The sequence below is a fragment of the Lepidochelys kempii genome, chromosome 7 (genome assembly GCF_965140285.1).
Source record: "Lepidochelys kempii isolate rLepKem1 chromosome 7, rLepKem1.hap1, whole genome shotgun sequence".
Taxonomy (NCBI): domain Eukaryota; kingdom Metazoa; phylum Chordata; order Testudines; family Cheloniidae; genus Lepidochelys; species Lepidochelys kempii.
Genome location: NC_136386.1, coordinates 22,339,708 through 22,358,396, shown reverse-complemented (window position 1 = coordinate 22,358,396; position 18,689 = coordinate 22,339,708). Strand labels below are relative to the sequence as shown.

At 47.3% G+C, this 18,689-nt stretch overlaps 1 protein-coding gene across 3 annotated transcripts in view; it reads left to right on the top strand.

Annotated features, from left to right (window-relative positions):
- PLXNA1 (plexin A1) overlaps positions 1-17,333 on the top strand; it is a 267,177-nt gene extending 249,844 nt beyond the window's left edge. For all 3 annotated transcript variants that reach the window (XM_073351345.1, XM_073351346.1, XM_073351347.2), the window contains 3 exons: positions 3,459-3,671; positions 9,343-9,493; positions 15,912-17,333. In XM_073351345.1, coding sequence (XP_073207446.1) covers positions 3,459-3,671; positions 9,343-9,493; positions 15,912-16,007 — 460 coding nt within the window. In that variant the 3' untranslated portion in view covers positions 16,008-17,333. The remainder of the gene's footprint in view (positions 1-3,458; positions 3,672-9,342; positions 9,494-15,911) is intronic.
- Positions 17,334-18,689: the final 1,356 nt, after the last annotated feature.

Sequence of the window (18,689 nt, the reverse complement as noted above, 5' to 3'; positions counted from 1 at the left end):
GGTCAGCTGGAAACACAGGACACCTAAGCCTACTTGTATACCAGTATTTCTTGGGGTGGGTGAGCCCCAGGCACGTTATGCTATAACAAGTAGTCCCAGCCATGCCACCCTTCCCATAAATGTCGTATCCTGAAGTACTGGGTGCTCCGTGATTGAACTATGGCTGGGCTGTGTAGTTAAATGCCCAGCTCACCTGGAGATTCATGGGACGTGGGCCCCTAACTCCCTCGGCGCCTTTGCAAACCCCAGGCTATGTTTTCGTGCCACCCATCCTAACCGTGTTTGTGATATGCACCCCAGCCTGCCACATAGCCACGCATGTCGTAATGAAGGTAGTGTAATACCACACATGCATCCTCCCTAGCCTAGCCTGAAGAGCCAACCCATCAGGCTTGCTAATCACTTCCAGAAAAGGGGGGCAGGTGTTGATGAGATCTCCGTGAGCAATGTGATGGGGCTAGCTCTCTGCTTTGTATAGGCTTTGCTTCTCCACAACTCCCCCCTCGCCCGGCATTCTTCTTTTCTGCTGCCTCACTGATTTCATCTCTCTGATCTCCTTGCCGCTACTGGCAACGAGTACATACGTTCCCATGTCTGGCATTTGTTAAATGGCAGCCAAATTGCTTTTGTATAGTTCAGTAACTGTCGGCAATTAGCAGGGCAGGAAAAGAAACATTTTTAAATGGAGATATGAGAGTGCGGAAACGCTCGGAACTGATTTATAACTCTGCTTTCTATATTAAAGGAAGGAAGGAGTTGGTGGTGGGGGGAGCCCAGTTCCACAGGGCCTGGGATGCGGGCTCCTGCATACTAATGTTCACGCTTATCTCTGGGTGCTAATTCGATGTGTGGAGCTGATTTTCTTGAGGCCGCTCCCTTCACGGATTGAAATATGTATGTGCATCCAGCACCCTCATTATAAGAGTCCCGGGGAGCCCAGCATTTGGCATCTTAGACAGAAGTATTGTTGATGACACAGGGAAGCTTAGAGGGGTTCTGAGGAGCTTTATTCCAGGGATTGATCTCTGAGGACCTTCAAATGAGAGTTAGATGCTACTGAGAGGAGGCTGGGTATAAGGATAGAAGAGGGGCACATATATGTGCTGTGAGCAAGCACTTGGTCTATCACTAGCCAGGATTCCCCTCTCGTGCTGTGAGCCTATCTGATTCATAGATTTGCTATCTCAATATCTGATGTAGCCTACATTTTCCTCTGATAATAAATGCCTGAGTGAGTCCCTTAAAGAGTCCAACAATTTTCCTCCCACATGAGCCTGTCTGGGGCCTCTGTAAAGTTCTGCGAGAGGTTTTAGAAAGGATCAGCCAAGTGGGGAAGGAGATTTTGCATAATTTGGCATAAGCCATAGGGTCTGGGCATAAGCAAGGGCTGTTCAATGGGAATGGAACGCACTCCCATGGAATAGGAGCGGACAGCTGAGCCGGTCCTAGGAGCTAAGGCAGTAGCAGTGTTCAGAGGGGTTAAACGGGACTCCTGAGGTTTTGATCAATGGGCTGTGGACGCTTTGGTTTTCTGATAAGGTGGGATTTGGGGTTATGAGTGTGTGTGAGGAAAGGGGAGGGAAAGGACACCCAGAGGACTTGGAACGGAGACAACTCACTTGGGAGGTGGTGGTTGGACAGGAAAGAGAGGAAGAATACTGTGATGGCCTTCCTTTAAGATCCTTGGAGACCCCATTGTGGCAGTGGGCTAGCAGGGAACTATTCCAAAGCAAAGTCTCTCCCAGACCCGTGTGCCATACAAAATCTTTAGGAGCCCGTGCAGTGTTGTAGTTCTTCAGAAGGATAGGAAATCTGTGTTGGAATGCATTAAAAACATCATTCACTGATGTAAATTCCAGGGACACCCTCCCTAGGCCCTGCGTACATGAGGTTTGTAGATTGTCCTCCACCAGCACCCATGCCCCAGATAGCTACAATAACCCAAGGGAGGGGAAAACCCCTAAAGTAGAACGAATGCCTACATGCGTAGACTCCAGGAGGGGAGTACCTAGGAACCATCAGCGCCTGGGGTCATTGGCTTCCTCCTCTCCTGTGTGGCTTGGCCTATGAGGAATACTAAAGTTGAGTCCACATGATGCTAGACCTCTAAGATGCTCGGCCCCATCTTAGAATCACAGAAATGTAGGGCTGGAAGGGACCTTGTGAGGTCATCAATAGAACCCTGCATGGATACAAAATTTGTATCTGCATCCGATCCGCAAACGTGGTCCATGGATGTAAAGCGAATATCCACAGATCTGCAGGGCTCTAGTCATCAAGTCCAGCCCCCTATGCTGAGGCAAGCCAAGTATACCTAGGCCATCCCTGACAGGTTTTTGTCTAACCCTTTCTTAAAAACCTACAGTGACAGGGATTCCACAACCTCCCTTGAAAGTCTACCTCAGAGCTTGATTACCTTTATAGCTAGAACATTTTGTCTAATATCTAACTTAAATCTCCCTTGCCGCAGATTAAGCCCATTACTACTTGTCCTGTGTTCAGTGGACATGGAGAACAATTGATCCTCATCCTCTTTATAACAGTCCTTAACATATTTTTGAAGAGTGTTTTCAGGTCCCCCCTCAATCTTTTCTCAAGACTAAACAAGTCCAATTTTTTAATCTTTCCTCATAGGTCCAGGTTTTCTAAACCTTTTATCATTTTTGTTGCTCCCTCCAGTTTGTCCATATCTTTTGTAAAGGGTGTTGCCCAAAACTGGACATAGTGCTCCAGCTGAGGCCTCACTGGTGCCAAATAGAATGGGACAGTTACCTCCCGTGTCTTACATACAACACTTCAGGTGGACATCCTCATGTTACAGGCACATGATCATAGCTGTGTCCTCTTTGTGTGGTGCTGCATCTGATCAGTAACGCCTGGGCTCTTCTGAGGGGTAGGACATTTAAATTCCTGGTTCCGTGCCCACAGATCCCACTGGGGTGAAGTGTCTATGACCAAAGCTGTGCGGTGAAGTGGGAGCTGCAGGATAGGAGCTGATTTCTTCCTAACCAGCACTGCTACTGGATCAGACAGAGGCAGGCTGTAGTGATTAGGGAATCTTTCCTAGCACCTACAATCGTCATTTGACAGCAAACTGATGCATTGTCCCCAAAGCATCCTCAAGTCCCGATCACCTCTGCCCTCTTTGAAATTGCTGACAAGGTCGAGAAGTTCCTCCCCCGAGGCCTCTCTCTTACTGTGCCCAGTGGATAGAAATGACCATATTCAGGATAAGGCTGAGGGTGTGGTAGCCCAGGTATCCAGGGTGCCATTAGGGCTATAGGTGAATGAATTTTTTCCCCAAATTGCTTATCTTTTTGTGGGGTTGGGGGAGAAGACTCTGCCAAATTCAGGCTTGAATCTGCAAAATTCAGGAAGCTGTTGGGGCTCTGTCTGCACTAGCTCCTGTCTGGGGGCTTGTTTCCTGCAGTGACCATCTCTGTTCTTTCTTTCCTCAGTCTACCTCTGCGTTTTTGGGTGAATGTGATTAAGAACCCCCAGTTCGTGTTTGACATTCACAAGAACAGTATTACTGATGCTTGCCTATCTGTGGTGGCACAGACATTCATGGACTCCTGCTCAACTTCTGAGCACAAGCTAGGGAAAGACTCTCCCTCCAACAAACTACTGTATGCCAAGGACATCCCCAACTATAAGAGCTGGGTAGAAAGGTGAGTGACGTCAGCATTGCTTCCTCCTTGCTGTATATACAATATGTCTGCAATATGCATATGGGGGGATTTCAGACCTCATAGTCCTCATTGTGCATGGTTAGAGGATTTGATTAATGCAGTGATTCTTCTAGGTTGTTGTTCATCCTTTGAGTTCGAAGATGACAATGACATCACTGATTGGTTTGGTTTCTGTGAACACGTGAGTGGCTGATCAAGCCAATTTGAGCTTTGAACTGTCTATGGCACACTGAACAAGAGATGCCAGTATGGGTTACTTGATTAACAGAGGACATGCTGCTATTGTGAGGTTTACACTGCTGGCACTTCTGCTCTGCCTTAGTAGTTCTCTTCTGCTCATAGGCTGCAGCTCCAGTATGGATGAGGCTTCACCAGGTAGAACGATCTTGATCGAGATCTTCCCAAAACTCTGGGTCAATGTTGAAGCGCCCCAATGATAACTTGAGGGAGTCTTTGAAACGTTTCTTCTGGCCTCCCTGAGAACGCTTTCCCTCCTTTAGCTCGCCATAAAAGATCTTCTTTGGCAGTCACTCATCTGTCATTCTGGTGACATGGTCTGCCCATCTCACCTGTGACTTCTTCAACAGAGGATGGATACTTGGAATATCTTCCTGTATGAGAACCTCAGTATCTGGAACCTTGTCTTGCCATCTTATTTTCATCAGTTTCCTCTGACAGCTTCATAACATGGTGTCTGTACATCGTCCAGGTTTTGCAGGCATACGTCAAATTTGGCAACACGATGGCTTTGTAGACCTTCAGTTTTGTTTGTTGCTTAATGCCTCTGTGCTCCAACACATTTGCACATAGTCTGCCAAAGACCATGCTTGCTTTGACAATTCTGGCATTGGTTTCATCGTTGATGTGAACTGCATGTGAGAGTGTACTGCCAAGATAGGCGAACTTGTCCACTGCCGGCAGGGTTTGGCTGTTTACTGTGATAGCAGGCTCTACATAAGGCTTTCGTGGTGCAGGTTGGTACATCACTTTTGTCTTCTTGATGTTGATTGTGAGACCAAAATTGTCACAAGCTAAAGATAAATAGTCCATACTCTGCTACATGTCAGACTGAGATTTGGCATTCAGGGAACAGTCATCAGCAAACAGAAGGTCACGAAGAGTCACTTCCTGTACCTTCATCTTTGCCTGTAGCCTCAGCAGCTTGAAAAGCTTGCCATCAGTCCGGTATCTGATGCCGATCCTGGTGTCACAGTCAGGAAAGGCATCTGTAAGCATGACAGAGAAATATGACATCATACTGAAGAGGGCTTGGTTAATGCAGTGATTTTTCTTTGGAGAATCCTTCACAGGTGGATGGCAGAAGAGTCTCACTATCTATCTGCTGGAAGGTGGTCTTCTAGGAAGTGGAAAGTTCAGGAGGCCAGGGCATCTGCCTGCTAATGGAGCCCCTTAGTGTCTTGTTTTGGTGTTGCCATTTGGAGGCAGTCATTTATGATTGTTTATAGGGGAGCTGGTAGTGACGTCTGTTTTGAGATTGCCTAACGTTTTCTATTGTAAGAGATTCTTGTGATCCTTGTCAAAAGCTCTAACCTCCATTGTTTGCAGCAGACCTTTGAAATTCATCAAGGAGAAAGCCCTTGGGCTCGAGAAGTGCCTTTTCTTTGTTCCTGAAAATCTATTCAGGTTTTGCTGAGATACAAAGTGTTGAAAATTGCCATTTCTCTTCTCTCATGTCTGCTCCTCAGGAAAAGTTTGGAAGGCTTCTAAAATAATAATTGAATGCGAAAATTGTAAGGCAGAGCCCGTGCCACTGTCAAAGCAGCAGCAGCAGCTGTTGTCACTACACTGGGAATTCCCAGGTGCTGCCAGAGCAGCGATAGCAGGGATTAGGGGGGAGAACCAGGCCAGGATCCCGCCAACTATCCTTCAGCCTAGCACCTTGCCCAGTAGCCCATCCCCCATTCTGGGATAATAGCCTTCTCCTGTCATTAGCTGATGTAGCAGGTTCTGTGACTCAAGTAGTAGATGGCTGTGCTGCAATGCTGAAAGTTCCTGGTTCAAGCCCTACTTGTGATGTATGGTTGGGTGTTGTAACAGTCAATTATAATTGATTTTTTAACCTTCATTTTTTTTAAAGAAAACCTAGGAAATTACATACATAAAGTTATTTAGGGTGCAAAGCTAAACACTCAAAAGTTAGGAAATGCCAGATTTAAAGTTGTCTGTGCAACCTTAATTCTGCCTTCTTCTGCGTATGCATAATGATACAGTCTTTAACTACATGACCACGTTCCGTTTTCCCCACAGGACCCCTGTATCATTCAGTGCACAGGATGGCCACACAAAGGGCTAAATTGAAATTGCACGGGCAACCATAAATCTGGCATTAACTAACTTTTGACTGCTTGATTTTGCCTCCTAAATAATGTTCATGTAATGGTTTTCCGCATTAAATATTTATATAACTCCATAGGGGCATGCATGGCGCTTTGCAGGCAAATTGAAAGACAAGGTTCCTGCCCTGAGGATCTTAGAACCTCAATTTGACTGAAAACACAAGAAGAATGTTAGCAGGCCACAGCAGGTAAGAAGAGAACTGGGCTGCCCGGTGGGGAGCAGGTTATCCTCTCTGGGCTAAGAGGTTGGATTTCCCACCTGTCATTTGTGGTGGGGCTTTGTTGTGTAACTGCAGTTTCTTTCTTTGGAGGATTATCTTTGCAAAGCTTTGCAGAAGGAAGGGTTTGAATGAAGGGAGGGTGATTGACTGAACCTGGCAGTCCCAATGGAAGATCTGTCTGTTAAGTCCATCATCATGATACCCAGGCACCAGGCAAAAAAAGGGCAGTTTGCCAGTTGGCCACTCCAGGGAAGAAACAGAGTTAAAAGGGTGAGCACACAGTAAGGGGGGGAGGAGAGAGAGACACTCAGTTTTGCTTCCAGGCTGGCTGCATCCTGAGTCACTGTTATGCAAGCTGTGATCTCTCGGCTTGTAGGCATCCAGCTGGAACATTAGCAATCCATGGGATGTGGGTCCATTAGAGATGTCAGTATGTTCACTGAAAAATAATTGTGGCCCCTCATTCCCTGCATAAGTCTTGATCCAGAAAGGATTCTCTGCTTCCTTTTGGCTGGAGATCTTGTACTGCAGCCATGGATGCAAGCATCTGCCATGGGAGCCCCTCGTCATGCCTTCACCTGCCATAGAGTCCTGCCTCCTATCAAGGGCATTTCAGACAGCGTGGTCCAGGCAGCTGGGTTCCCAGGCAAACTCAACCTTACAGCATGCCCTGGAGGATCTTGGTGTGATTTCAGTGGCCATTAATTTAGAAGATGGCTGGAAACTGTGAGGCTCAAGGCTTGGTCTTTCTGCCCTCATGTTCCTGAAGTGGATGAAAGGTGTTTTCTATCCTGTAAGAAAGAATCTGAGTGGAAACGGATGAGAAACTACATCTGATGTCCTCAGCTGCACAGTGGATCCATCCCTTGGGGCCTGCTGTAGTTGGCAAGTCTATGCTCAAATCTTTGTTCTCCACAGCTCCTTAGAGGGTGAAGAGTCAGACTGTCTAGCTCTGTCGGAATCTGCAGAGCCTCCAGCCTCCCCGTGCCAAGTATAGCTGGAACCCCTGCTGGGCACTGCCCTGCATAAGCATCTTAACATGACCTCTTGGCTGCTCTCAGTACCATAGGATAGAATGGGGCTCATGTTCATCTCCTGAAGGTGTTATGCTGCCATCTGCTCCCACCCAAATGCCTGACTCAGCATCGTTCCACCTCAGTGAGATTGGATTCAGCTAATGATGATGATGCTAATAATCAGTGTCAGAATGTTGACTTTGAATTGCGTTGGCGTTTCATTTCTCTGGGGTCACGAGAGATAAAGCAAGGTTTGGGTGGGATTTGCACTCAGTATTTACAGGTATTGGGAGTGGCGAGGCCTGATTGTCGAGGACAGCGCTGTTTTGAAGGAGAAGCCTGTGAAGGTATTAAGAACCTGATTGCTGAAGGGACCTCAATCTGCCCTCAGAGTTTGCAGCTTTACTTTCTCCCCGCACAAAAATGGAGACCGTACATTTGATCATTTTGCCCTGAAATTTTTTCAAAATATCTTTAGGGAAACAAATATTAACATGTGCCTGTGGGAAATGTTTAAAGGCAGCCATCCTGAGCACAGTGCCTGGTAGGTTTCTGTTCTGGGAATTGCTGAGCTGCTACCCGGAAAGCTCACCTCAGTCCAGCCAGGCCTTGCTTTTACCTCAGGAAGTGATGTACGTCCCTTGCATGCACTGGGAGCCCCTGCCATTGAGGGCAGCACGGGAGATACTTGTATGGCTTGTGCAAGAACGTCCTGCCCCTGTGGATGACATGTGAATGCGGGAGACGACTAAGCACATCAGATGATGCTGGGATAATGCACCTGCCATTAGTCTGGGTGCCTGGCTTTGAATCCCCTTGGGTCCCAATTTATACGGTTGCCTGAATTTGCTGAGCATACCAATGAGCCATCTAGTCCCATATGCCCCCCTCTTGCCCTACCCAATCAGATCAGTGGGCCATCTAGGAGTGGGTGAGACCGTTGGTCCATAAGCCGTTGGTCCATCTCCTATGATACCTCATTGGTCCACTGGTACATTTAGGCCAGTATCCTTCCTCCAGCAATGGTCAAAACACTTCAGTGGAATGCTAGATTACCTGCCCCATCAAACTTCTGGCTAACAGTGAGTGCTGTCTGGGTACTGATGCCATGAAGCGTTAGTCAGGGTGAAGTCACATTTTCTGTTGCTGATTCTGGTAAAGCAGGGTTCTCAGCCTCAGGGTCATGACCCCATGGTGGCTCATCAAGCTGTTTTCTGACGTTTCTCACGTTTTCTGCAGAATCTGTTTTCAATAAAAGCCCAAATGGTTTCTGACTTTTCTGTTGTGCAGTAACCTTTCCAAATACAACTAGCCGCAGTAATAAGGGCTACTGAATATACATCACCGAGGAAGGTGCAATTCATTAAATGTTCAGTATGGATGTGTACAGTATAGATATGGATGTGAAATTATCACAAGTGTATACACTGAATGTGAAATGCCGTATTTGGCTTTCTGTGACACAGTAAACTTAAACAGAATCACTGCAACAACAAATTGTTACATATGGCCGCACTGGGGGCAGGGCTTTTGACTGGAATAGCAGAAGGGATTTGCGGATATTGGGTCATGAGGGCAAAAGTGGGTAGTTTGGGAGGTCATGGAAGGGAATCGTGGGTGATTTGAGGATGGCAGGTGGATCGTTGAGAACACCTGACTTTAACTATCCCAACTGCTTCAGTGTAACAAGAAGTTAATTTAAGGGGGAGGTAGTGTGGGCTACTAGACAGAGCACTGGAATGGGCTCCAGGGGACCTGGGTTCAATTAATTCCTGCTCTGCCACTTGATGGTTGGGTGACTTATCCCTTCCCCTTTCTGTGCCTCAGTTACCCCAGCTATAAAGTGGGGATCCTGATACTGACCTCCTTTGTAAAGCACTTTGAGATCTGTTGATGAAAAGCACCATTATTACTGTGAAACAAAAGGCTCCTTTTAGTCACATTTCAGTGTTCCCACAGGGTGTTCTCAGAGGGAGTCCCGTGGAGGCCTGCCCCTTTCCCCTCTCTACCTCTCCCTGTTTCAGACACACTATTCTGTTTCTCCTACCTGCTGTAGATATTATGCAGATATTGCTAAAATGCCAGCAATCAGTGACCAGGACATGAGTGCTTACCTGGCGGAGCAGTCCCGGTTACATCTGAGCCAGTTCAACAGCATGAGTGCGCTGCACGAGATCTACTCATACATCACCAAGTACAAGGATGAGGTAAGTCAAAGGGGGTGGGGCATCTTGTTTTCATGCAAGCCTCCCCCCGCCCCCCATCCCACCCCCGCCCAGTTTCTGCATTCCCCCTCTTGCTGCCCAGAAAAATTATCTCACAGGAAATACAGAGAGGGGAAGATCGCTTTTGGTAGCTGGATTCATGTCACTTCTGGAAGCACATCTGGATCATAGCAGCCTGCACAGTGAAAGTTTATAGTAAAGTAGCCCTGTGTGTTGTAAAGTTACCTGTCCCATTAGTGTGTGTGTGTGTGTGTGTGACTGACTACCAGCCAGCGATAGAAAGATACCAGGCACTAATACACTTCATAACCTCCACATATGTGGATTCACACCCATCCTGGGTGAATGTGATGCTTGTGCAAGTGACAGAAGGGGCTGAGAGCTGTGAGCAGAGCCAGGCACAGTGAAAGGAGGTGGTGCTCAAGTTTTCCCCGACTGCTCTCCCTTCACTTCTGACCCTGCTATTCCATTCTATTTGCAATAGAGGTGACCAGAAGCTCTTCATGCTGTTCTTGTCATGGGCACTCCCCAATCTGCTCTTCTGATACCCCTCCATCCCAACCTGCAGCAGCTCCTCTAGTCCTGGGCCTTTCCTGAACATATATTCTGATAAGGGTATTGCTTTGTACCCATATTTCCTCTGGCAAGTAGCATGGGAAACTGCTCAACTCCTTTCCCATGTGAATGAAGTCAGGATTTGAACTCCGGTCTGCCTCAGGTCATCTCACCGCCTTCTTCCCCACCTGCTGTAAATGACCCCATAGCACAGTAGAACCCAGGAAGGTACCCAAGTGATCTTGCTTGCAGTCCCGGGGGGCATTTGGAGGGAAGAGGTGACCATGCCAATAGGCCTCTTCTTGAATATTAACAAGAGTGGTTAAAAACCCATCTGTTGTAAATTGTACAAATTAACTTCATAAAGCAATATTCAAACACATTCTACAATACTTTATTAAAGCAATAAAATATATAACTGTTGTGTGCGTGTATATATATAAAAAACATAACATAGATTTTATTGTCCCAATAAAGCAGAGTGAAAACTTTTGTGTTTGAGTAGTGGTTTATTTAGATAATAAAAAGCCTTTGCCCCAAGCTGCTGCATTGTCTCCTGAGAGAGACCAGGGACGTGTCTAAGCCATGAGAGAGCCAGGAAGAGGTGAGGGCCATCAGTAGACAGGTAGCCAAGAGTGCTGCGGGACAAGGTAGAGGTTCACTGGCAGAGCAGAATGGATTACAAGGGGTGCTATAGGTTAGGTTTAGGAGCAGTAGCAGAGCTGTGTAGGGAGAGCCCAGTTTTGGGGTGACAGGATCTGCTGCAAGTGAGAGCTGTTACACATTGGCAGAGCAGGGAGCAGTTTGGGTTGAAATGAATTGGCAGAGGTGTGCGGGGAAGCATTTCATAATACCGGCCAGCCCTGTGCCTGGCTCCTCAGCAGTCAGGCTTTCATCAGCACCAAAAGTCACCTAGGCCTCAAAAATCAACCACAAGCCAGCCACTGTGTGAGAGTTGTCGAGGAGGGAGGGCGGGGCAGGGCGGGGGTGATATAAACGAGCTGCTCTTTGAAGATGCAGGGTGAGTAGCCATCCTGTGTTCTTGCCAGTTCACTTCAGTCTGGCATCTGTTGAATGTTCCCCATAGCCCACTCTTAAAGCACCACTAGTGTGTTCTCAGCTCTCAGGAACTTCTTTTATTATTCGTAATGGGATTAATAAATCGCAGCTGTTCCCTTTGTTTGTTTTCATTCATTAAGCACAATTACATGCAGCCCGATTGCACCCTCTTTGATGCGAAATGGGAAAGAATCATTTTTCCTGTTGTTCAGTGCAGTAATATGCTGTCATTGGCTGTGAATGAAAATCATAATTAATTTTCATTTGGGTACTTGCATCTTCATAATCACTGGTCCCGGCTCCTTACATCAGGTGACAAGCATGTATCTCTCTTTATACTCTGCATGGATTTCTTTTTGCTGTGTTGTTTTTCCATAAGGACAGCAAGATAGCAGATAATCAAATAAATAGAAGGCAGGTTGTGAATCTTTCAGCACTCTAAGACTTCAATGATAAACTGTTCTCTTATCAGGAGAGGCAGCGGTGAGGTGGGTACAGGGGACTAGACTCAGATTCATATTCTCTGTCTGATCCTGTCCAATTTTGATTCAAATGCCTTTAAGATGTGTGTTTTTTGACTGCCAGATGAATATTTTGGGGTGGTTGGGTATAACGTGCGTTGGTGCCATCTAGAGGCTGGTCTGGTTAATAGAAGGGACATGTATATTGAGATGATTGAGTATGCAACTGGATATGACTATGAGCCCATCAAGTCTTGTGTTCTGCCTCCAGGTTTGGCCTATAGCTGATGTTTCAGAGGAAAGCAAATAAAACCCTTGTAGTGTACTTGGCTACTTGTGACATGCACATAGGGGAAATTTCTTCCTGAGTGTCACAAGTGATCAGCTGGCACCTTTATGGAGCAGAACTACAAATGTTGCTCTTGGTGGCCATGAAACTAAGCAGCCCTTTCTAAAGTCCAGCTTCAAGATTTGACTTGATGGGATGAATAAACCCAGAGTTTGAATCAGGATGGAAATAGAAAGTTACATCCTTTCCACAAATGCCCACTTTGTACCACATGCTTTCAGCTCTGGTTTTGAATGTTAGATAGGTTGGATGTCCTCCGAAGGACAAAAATTCCAAAGAGCACAGTGAAAACCCAGGAGTCCCTGTCCCATAATCCGGGAACAAGAGATCACTAAACAAAATTAATGGGCAGCCAAGAACCATGGCAAGATTTGGAAGAGCACTGGAAGAGCCTTTAATGACTCTCAGTATCTTTTGTGGCTACATCCCCTCAGGACGTACGTGAATCTCGGGGAGGAATTTTTCTCCTCATGCTATAGTATCTGAGCCAGGGTCTGAGCCTGACAGGTACTGAGCACCCTCAATTCACATGAAGTCGAGTATTCAGCTCTTACAGGATTGAGCCCTTGGCTAGGTCCACTGCAGGAGGGGTAATTTCATCCTTATCTGAAGAGTCAGCTATAGGCCACTGCCCAGGGCTGGCTATTAGGCCAGACTGACTGGCATCACCCGCGCTGCACTGAGATGCATGCTGAGACCCTGACTCTCCCAGCATCCGGTGCAGCATATCCTCCACAGCATGTCCTGTGTGCTCAGTGCTGGAAACCTGCAGGGCGCTGCAGTGACTTTTAATCAAAGAGAGCTGATTTCCCTATTAAGGAGTTACCTGTAGGGTTTGTGATGGACTTTTGCCTGCCTCCTTGTAAGTCTGTTAATTATACAACAGTTTATTTCCAATTATGCAGCCAATGAAATGGTTAATCAAATCCCCTTTGACGGATGCCTTGACATTTAATTGCAAAAAATTTGCTCTCCTGACAAACTTACCTGGGGAGACAAGATTTCTGTCAGGTTTGTTTTTAAATCAGCTGTTCTGTGTCAGGTGGCACAACGTTAGCCAGCTGGGACTCAGCGCTTCGGACTCCTGGGTGTTGGGTAGATGGGCAATTACCCCTCTTTTATGCGTCCATTACCCCTCCCTCGCCATGCCGACTCTTGCCTTCAGCACCCAGCCTCTCCCTGTACCTTTAGTAATGTCCCAGTTTATGTAAATACCAAAGAAATGTACCCATCCCATCCTCTGATCGGTCACCAAAGCACGAGCTTGTTTAGAGAAATGAGATTCCAATGGAGACATGCCATGTCTGATGTTCCCAATGTTGTGAGCACTTCCCCTGCATAGCAGCGCGGCCTCCCATCGACTGAGGCAGACTTCGTTGAGGCCGCATGCCCGAATGTCTGCCGGGCGTCGCTCCCACGGTGCCGTGTGCCTTGTCTCCACTCCTCCGAAGAGTTGTCATTGGCGGAAACACAGTTAGACAAACTCTCTCTAGCCAGGGGGCTTGCAGCTGGGAAACCGTGAAAGGCCTGTGAGTTTGGGGAAGCACCCACCTGCATGGCTGTTCCTTGCACTCTCAGAGCTGCTGGGTCAGCATTTGGAGAGCAGGCTCTTTTGAAAGGTTTCCAGTGTTTCTTAGCTAATGGCAGCCTGGAAATACCGGAAGAACAATAGCCCTTGTTAGAGTAGTCCTGTCTCCTGTCCTGGCTGGGTCCTGCACGTGCAGAGGCACCTGAAAAATAAAGGCAGGTGAAATGTTACCTGAAGGTTACTGAAGCTGAAGGTGGTGCGGGGGCAAACCCCACCCAGTGCTACTGTTTCCCCAGGGCTCAGTTCCCTTGTCTCCTGTAAGTTTTGTTTGCGCCTTACCTGAGGCCTGTGCAGAACACTGGGGACATAGATGAGGCACTGCCTATCCTGCCAGCCTTCACTTCTGCTCCCAGGTTAGATTGCAAGCTCCTCAGGGCCGGGCCCTGTGTCTTCCCACAGGTTTGTACTGCACGCAGCACAACAAGGCCCTGATCCTGACCGTGGCAGCACAAATAATACCAATACAGGGCTTGGTACTGGTTCCCTTTGAGATTTGGGTGGGTGACTGAGCCAGTTCTCAGTCAGACTGGTCCAGCTGACCCACTGGAGAGCCAGCCTACATCAATCCTGACCAGTCTCACACTAAGACGAGCACTTGATGGCTTGGTCTACACTGAAAAGTTACATTGGCGTAAACCACACTCCTGACCAACACACCTATACCAACAAAAACCACAGAGTCGACACAGCCATGTCAATGGAAGAGGGCTTCCATCAACATAGCTAACTTCACTGGGGAGCTGTTCCTATGGTGACAGCAAAACTCCTTCTGTCAGTGTTGCCTGTGTCTGTGTACTATGTTAGCATTGCTAGGCCAGTATAGTGTCTGTACTGTAGATATACCCTAAGGCCAGATTCTGATCTTGGTTACACCACTGAAAATCCAGAGCTACTCCATGTCTTCAGCTGAGTTGCTCTGGGTTTACATGGCATCATTGAAGCTGGTCCCGAGCCTTTTGGGGCCCCTCATCGCATAGCTGGGAATTCTATTCTGTGGCAGCTGCATACAGACAGACGCTCTATTCATTTGATCGAATTGGGAAGTTAAATAAAACAATCCCCTAGACAGACAGATCAGTGATGTTTGTGTTGGCTAGCATGTCTTCTAATCAACCACCAACTCAATAATGTTATCCCTAGCTCCTTATTAATAAAATCAAATACATCAGCCAAAACCCAGAGATTTAAATAGACACATAGAGAAGGCAAGATTTTCAGATATGACTAGTGATTGTAGATATCTGGTTGAGACACCTTAAAGGGATCTGATTTTCAAAATGCGCTGTGCACCTGCCCTCTTAAAATCAGGCCTTTCTAAGGTGCCCTATACTGGGCACCCCCAAATTAAGGCACCCACAATTGCGAATTATTTTTGAAAATCTTGGTCAGAGTTGTTACCACCTGATGGCCCCTGGTATGTGACGACAGCCAGAATTGGCCCCTACAGACATTTTTTAGTGTTTTGTATAGTCTAGTTTGACACGTCCCCTTGGACCGGGCTTCCATCACATCTCTTAGGAGGCTGTTTCACAGGGGGATGGATCTCACTCTCTGGAAGTTCTTCCTGATGTTCAAGACTGAATTTTCCTTTTCTTCATTTCCTCCTAGTCATAAGCTCATGCTAAATAATTTCTCTTCATCTTGGGCTTTAGACCCCTCCCATGCTTTTTTCATATGCTTTTCCCCATAGCGGTCACTTAGCCCAGTGGTTCTCAACCTTCCTAGACTTCTGTACCCCTTTCGGGAGGCTGGTTTGTCTTGTGTACCCCAGGTTTCACCTCACTTAAAAACTACTTGCTTAGAAAATCAGACATAAAATACAAGTGTCACAGCACACTGTTGCTGACAAATGGCTGACTTTCTCATTTCTACGATACAATTATAAAATAAATCATGACCTCCCCCCCAGGTTCAGAAACCCTGATATAGTAGATAGAGCAGTATAAATGAGTCACTGTCTGTAAGAAATTTTAGTTTGTACTGATTTGCTAATGCTTTTCATGTAGCCTGTTGTAAAACTAGGCAAATATCTAGATGAGTTGATATACCATCTGGAAGACCCCTGCTCGAGAACCACTGGCTTAGCTCCTATTTAGCTATTTTAATAACTCCCCCTAGGTCAGTCTCTCCCACCTGTGATCAGATTTTGTTGCTTTTCTCTGAATTCCCATCATTGGTCCTATCTTCCTGGCGAGGCAAAGCTCGGGAACAAGCGCAGCACTAACCTTGACTGTTAGTGAGGGGCTGGCAGCTGCCTCCTGGAAGCCATGGTGGCATTGGTGGACCTGAATTCCTTTCCCACCTTCTCTTTCTAGGTTGCAAATAACAGTACCACCTTTTCTCATCCTTCCTTGCTCATCCTTTCTCCTCTCTTTTCTCCCCTGCCAGATTTTAGCTGCTTTAGAGAAGGATGAACAGGCCCGGAGGCAACGGCTGAGGAGTAAGCTGGAGCAGGCAATTGACACAATGGCCCTAAGCAGCTGAAAAGGCCAAGGCAGCCCTGACAGTTTTCTAGCAGTGGATACTACAAGAGAGAGGGCCAGCAAGAGGCATCAGCAGAGTACTTTGGGTCCAGAGCCAAATGAACACGCGGAGCCCGCCGCATCTCGAAATTCTTAACACAACCGAACAAGGAAACGTACCACCGTATCAAATCCAATCCAATCAGACATATCCAGAGACCTTGCAAAAGGGATGGCGTGGGCTGGAGTGCAAAGGAGCCAAGAAGAACTGCAGGGAGCTTGCAGCGCACCGGCACAGCTGCTCCACCTGGGGGATGTCCCCGATCTGGCGATGGAGGGTCAGGGACTGCACTAACTTCAAGGGCAACATGTCTGATGTTGTTGTTTTTAGCGCAGGGAGGGTGGGCGGGGCGTTTGTTTTTTCTGTACTTGACTCGCTCCCCCTTCCTCCCCACCTGCCTCCCAGCTCTTCGCCCCATCCCTTCCCCCTTCTCTCTCTCTCTCTCTCTCCCTCCCTCTCTCTCCCTCCCTCCTCCCCACCCCAGCTCTCTGGCCTTCTGCCATTAGTGTTAACTGCTATATTTGCACAATTTACAAGAGAGAAACAAAAAAAAATTAATTTAAAACAAAGTATAACACAAAGGGCAAGGGGAAGGGAGGTTCTAAATTTTGCAACAAACTAACATAAAAAAGGGGTTTTAAAAAATAACTCAAAGAACCGATCCTGGGAGGAGAAGGGTGGGGGTGGGCGGGGAGTGGGAGACAAGTCCCATAACCTTGGGGTATTTCATAAAATTTGTCCTGTGCCATGTTTGATTTGAATGTTGTTTAGTGCAGAAAGCAAAACAGAATTTTTTGTTAGCTGAAACAGCTCTAATTTACATGCTGCTTAAGTGGTGTCCGAAGGTCACAATCCAAGAGGAGGAAGAACAGAGAGGGGAGACGATCTTTGGGGCCTTTTCCCAGGGATCGGCCGGTGCTGTGAATCATGGCTGGAGAGTGGTGTGGCATGGTGTCGACTTCATCCTTGTTTTTATTTGCACGTTGCTATTTCTGTGTGGGGCAGGACAATGCAGATGAAGGAGGAGAATCGTTGAGCTCTTTATAACCAGAGCTTGTGCTCCATCCTCTCTTGTGAAAGGGGAGTTTCCTGGTAGCATTCCCTGGTGGTGGTTGGTGCTGTGAGGGGTGTCTGGGCCATGGAGAAGCCCTCAGGGGCTTTTCAGGCTGGGAAGCCGTTGAAAACAGACCTTGCAATTGGGCGTCTCCATGACTCCAAGTGCAGGTAGATGACTGTAGTGGGGAGAGAAAAGGAGGACTTGTGGCACCTTAGAGAATAACAAATTTATTTGAGCATAAGCTTTCGTGAGCTACAGCATTGGATGAAGTGAGCTGCAGCTCACGAAAGCTCATGCTCAAATAAATTGGTTAGTCTCTAAGGTGCCACAAGTCCTCCTTTTCTTTTGCGAATACAGACTAACACGGCTGCTACTCTGAAACCTGTAGTGGGGAGGTTAATGTTCTGGAAGCTTGAGCTCGCGCTACATCCAAGTGAATTAGGAGCAAAGGGCTTTCAGACACAAACGGGGGTAGCGTGAAGGGAATGTCAGCATGGAGCTTTAGCATCCTGCCCGTCTTTGCCTCCCTTGAGAACGTTTCCTTGTGACACCCCGTAGCGGCCTGAGGTGCTGAGCATCTCAGCGCATTTGCAGCTCTTGGTTTTCTGTAAAGCAGCCTTAATGAGGCCACTGATGGCAGCTGGCTTGCACTCCAGCTGGGCTCTGAAACCTCTCCAATCCCAGGGTTCTCCCAGAAGTACCCAGCAGGTTCCCGCATTTAAAGCAGTTGGAGACAGTAGTCAAACATACTTTTTTTTTTTTTTTATAGCAAGGAGCTAGGTGTGAGGTGCGGGGAGCTGTCAGCCTGCCACTCTGCTGTAACTAAGCCTTAACCCACTGCAGCCTAGCCGTCCAATTACAAGCATTTTTGTCTGGAGCTACATCAGTGGATTTGTTTCCGGTTAGGCTTAACCGATCCCAGGAAAGGGGAAGAGGATGGGGGGTGTGGGGTTGGCCCTGGAATTTTCACTGCATGGTAAAACCATTTTTCGTGGTCCTCTTTTTGTGCTGGTGTAATGGAAGGGCCCGGATCATCCGGGGAAATGGTTTAGATCCTTATTTCTCTGCAGAAATCTTTCAAAGACCAGTGATGCCGAATATGGCTTTTCTCTGTAGCTGCACTTGTTCTGGAGGAGCCACCTGGGGCAGAGGGATGTATGGGACGTAACCTCAGATGGAACGAAAGCAGAAAAAGAAAAGATCTAGACTTGTGTGTAGTTGGTTATGGGCTTAGAGGGCAAACCCTGAGTGGTGATTGCCTTAGCTCTCCAGCTTTGAGTTCCCCGCGTACTAGGCTGTCTCAGATCCCTGCTGCTACTGTGTACGCTGTCAGGAGCTGTTGGCACAAAAGGTTGGAGAGGGTTCTGTAAACTAAGCTGTTCGATGAGCTCGCCATGCGCTGATTTAACCACTCACCCCACTGTCCCCAAGCCCCAGGAGCGAGTGTGTGTGTGGTGTCTGTGCACAGCTCACACAGTGGTGGTGCTAGTTATCCAGATAGTTACGTGCTTAGGTACTAGGGTGAAGGGCGCAATAGAAACCCTCTGATAGATAATCAGGAGACAGCGCAAAAGGGAGGGCAGGAG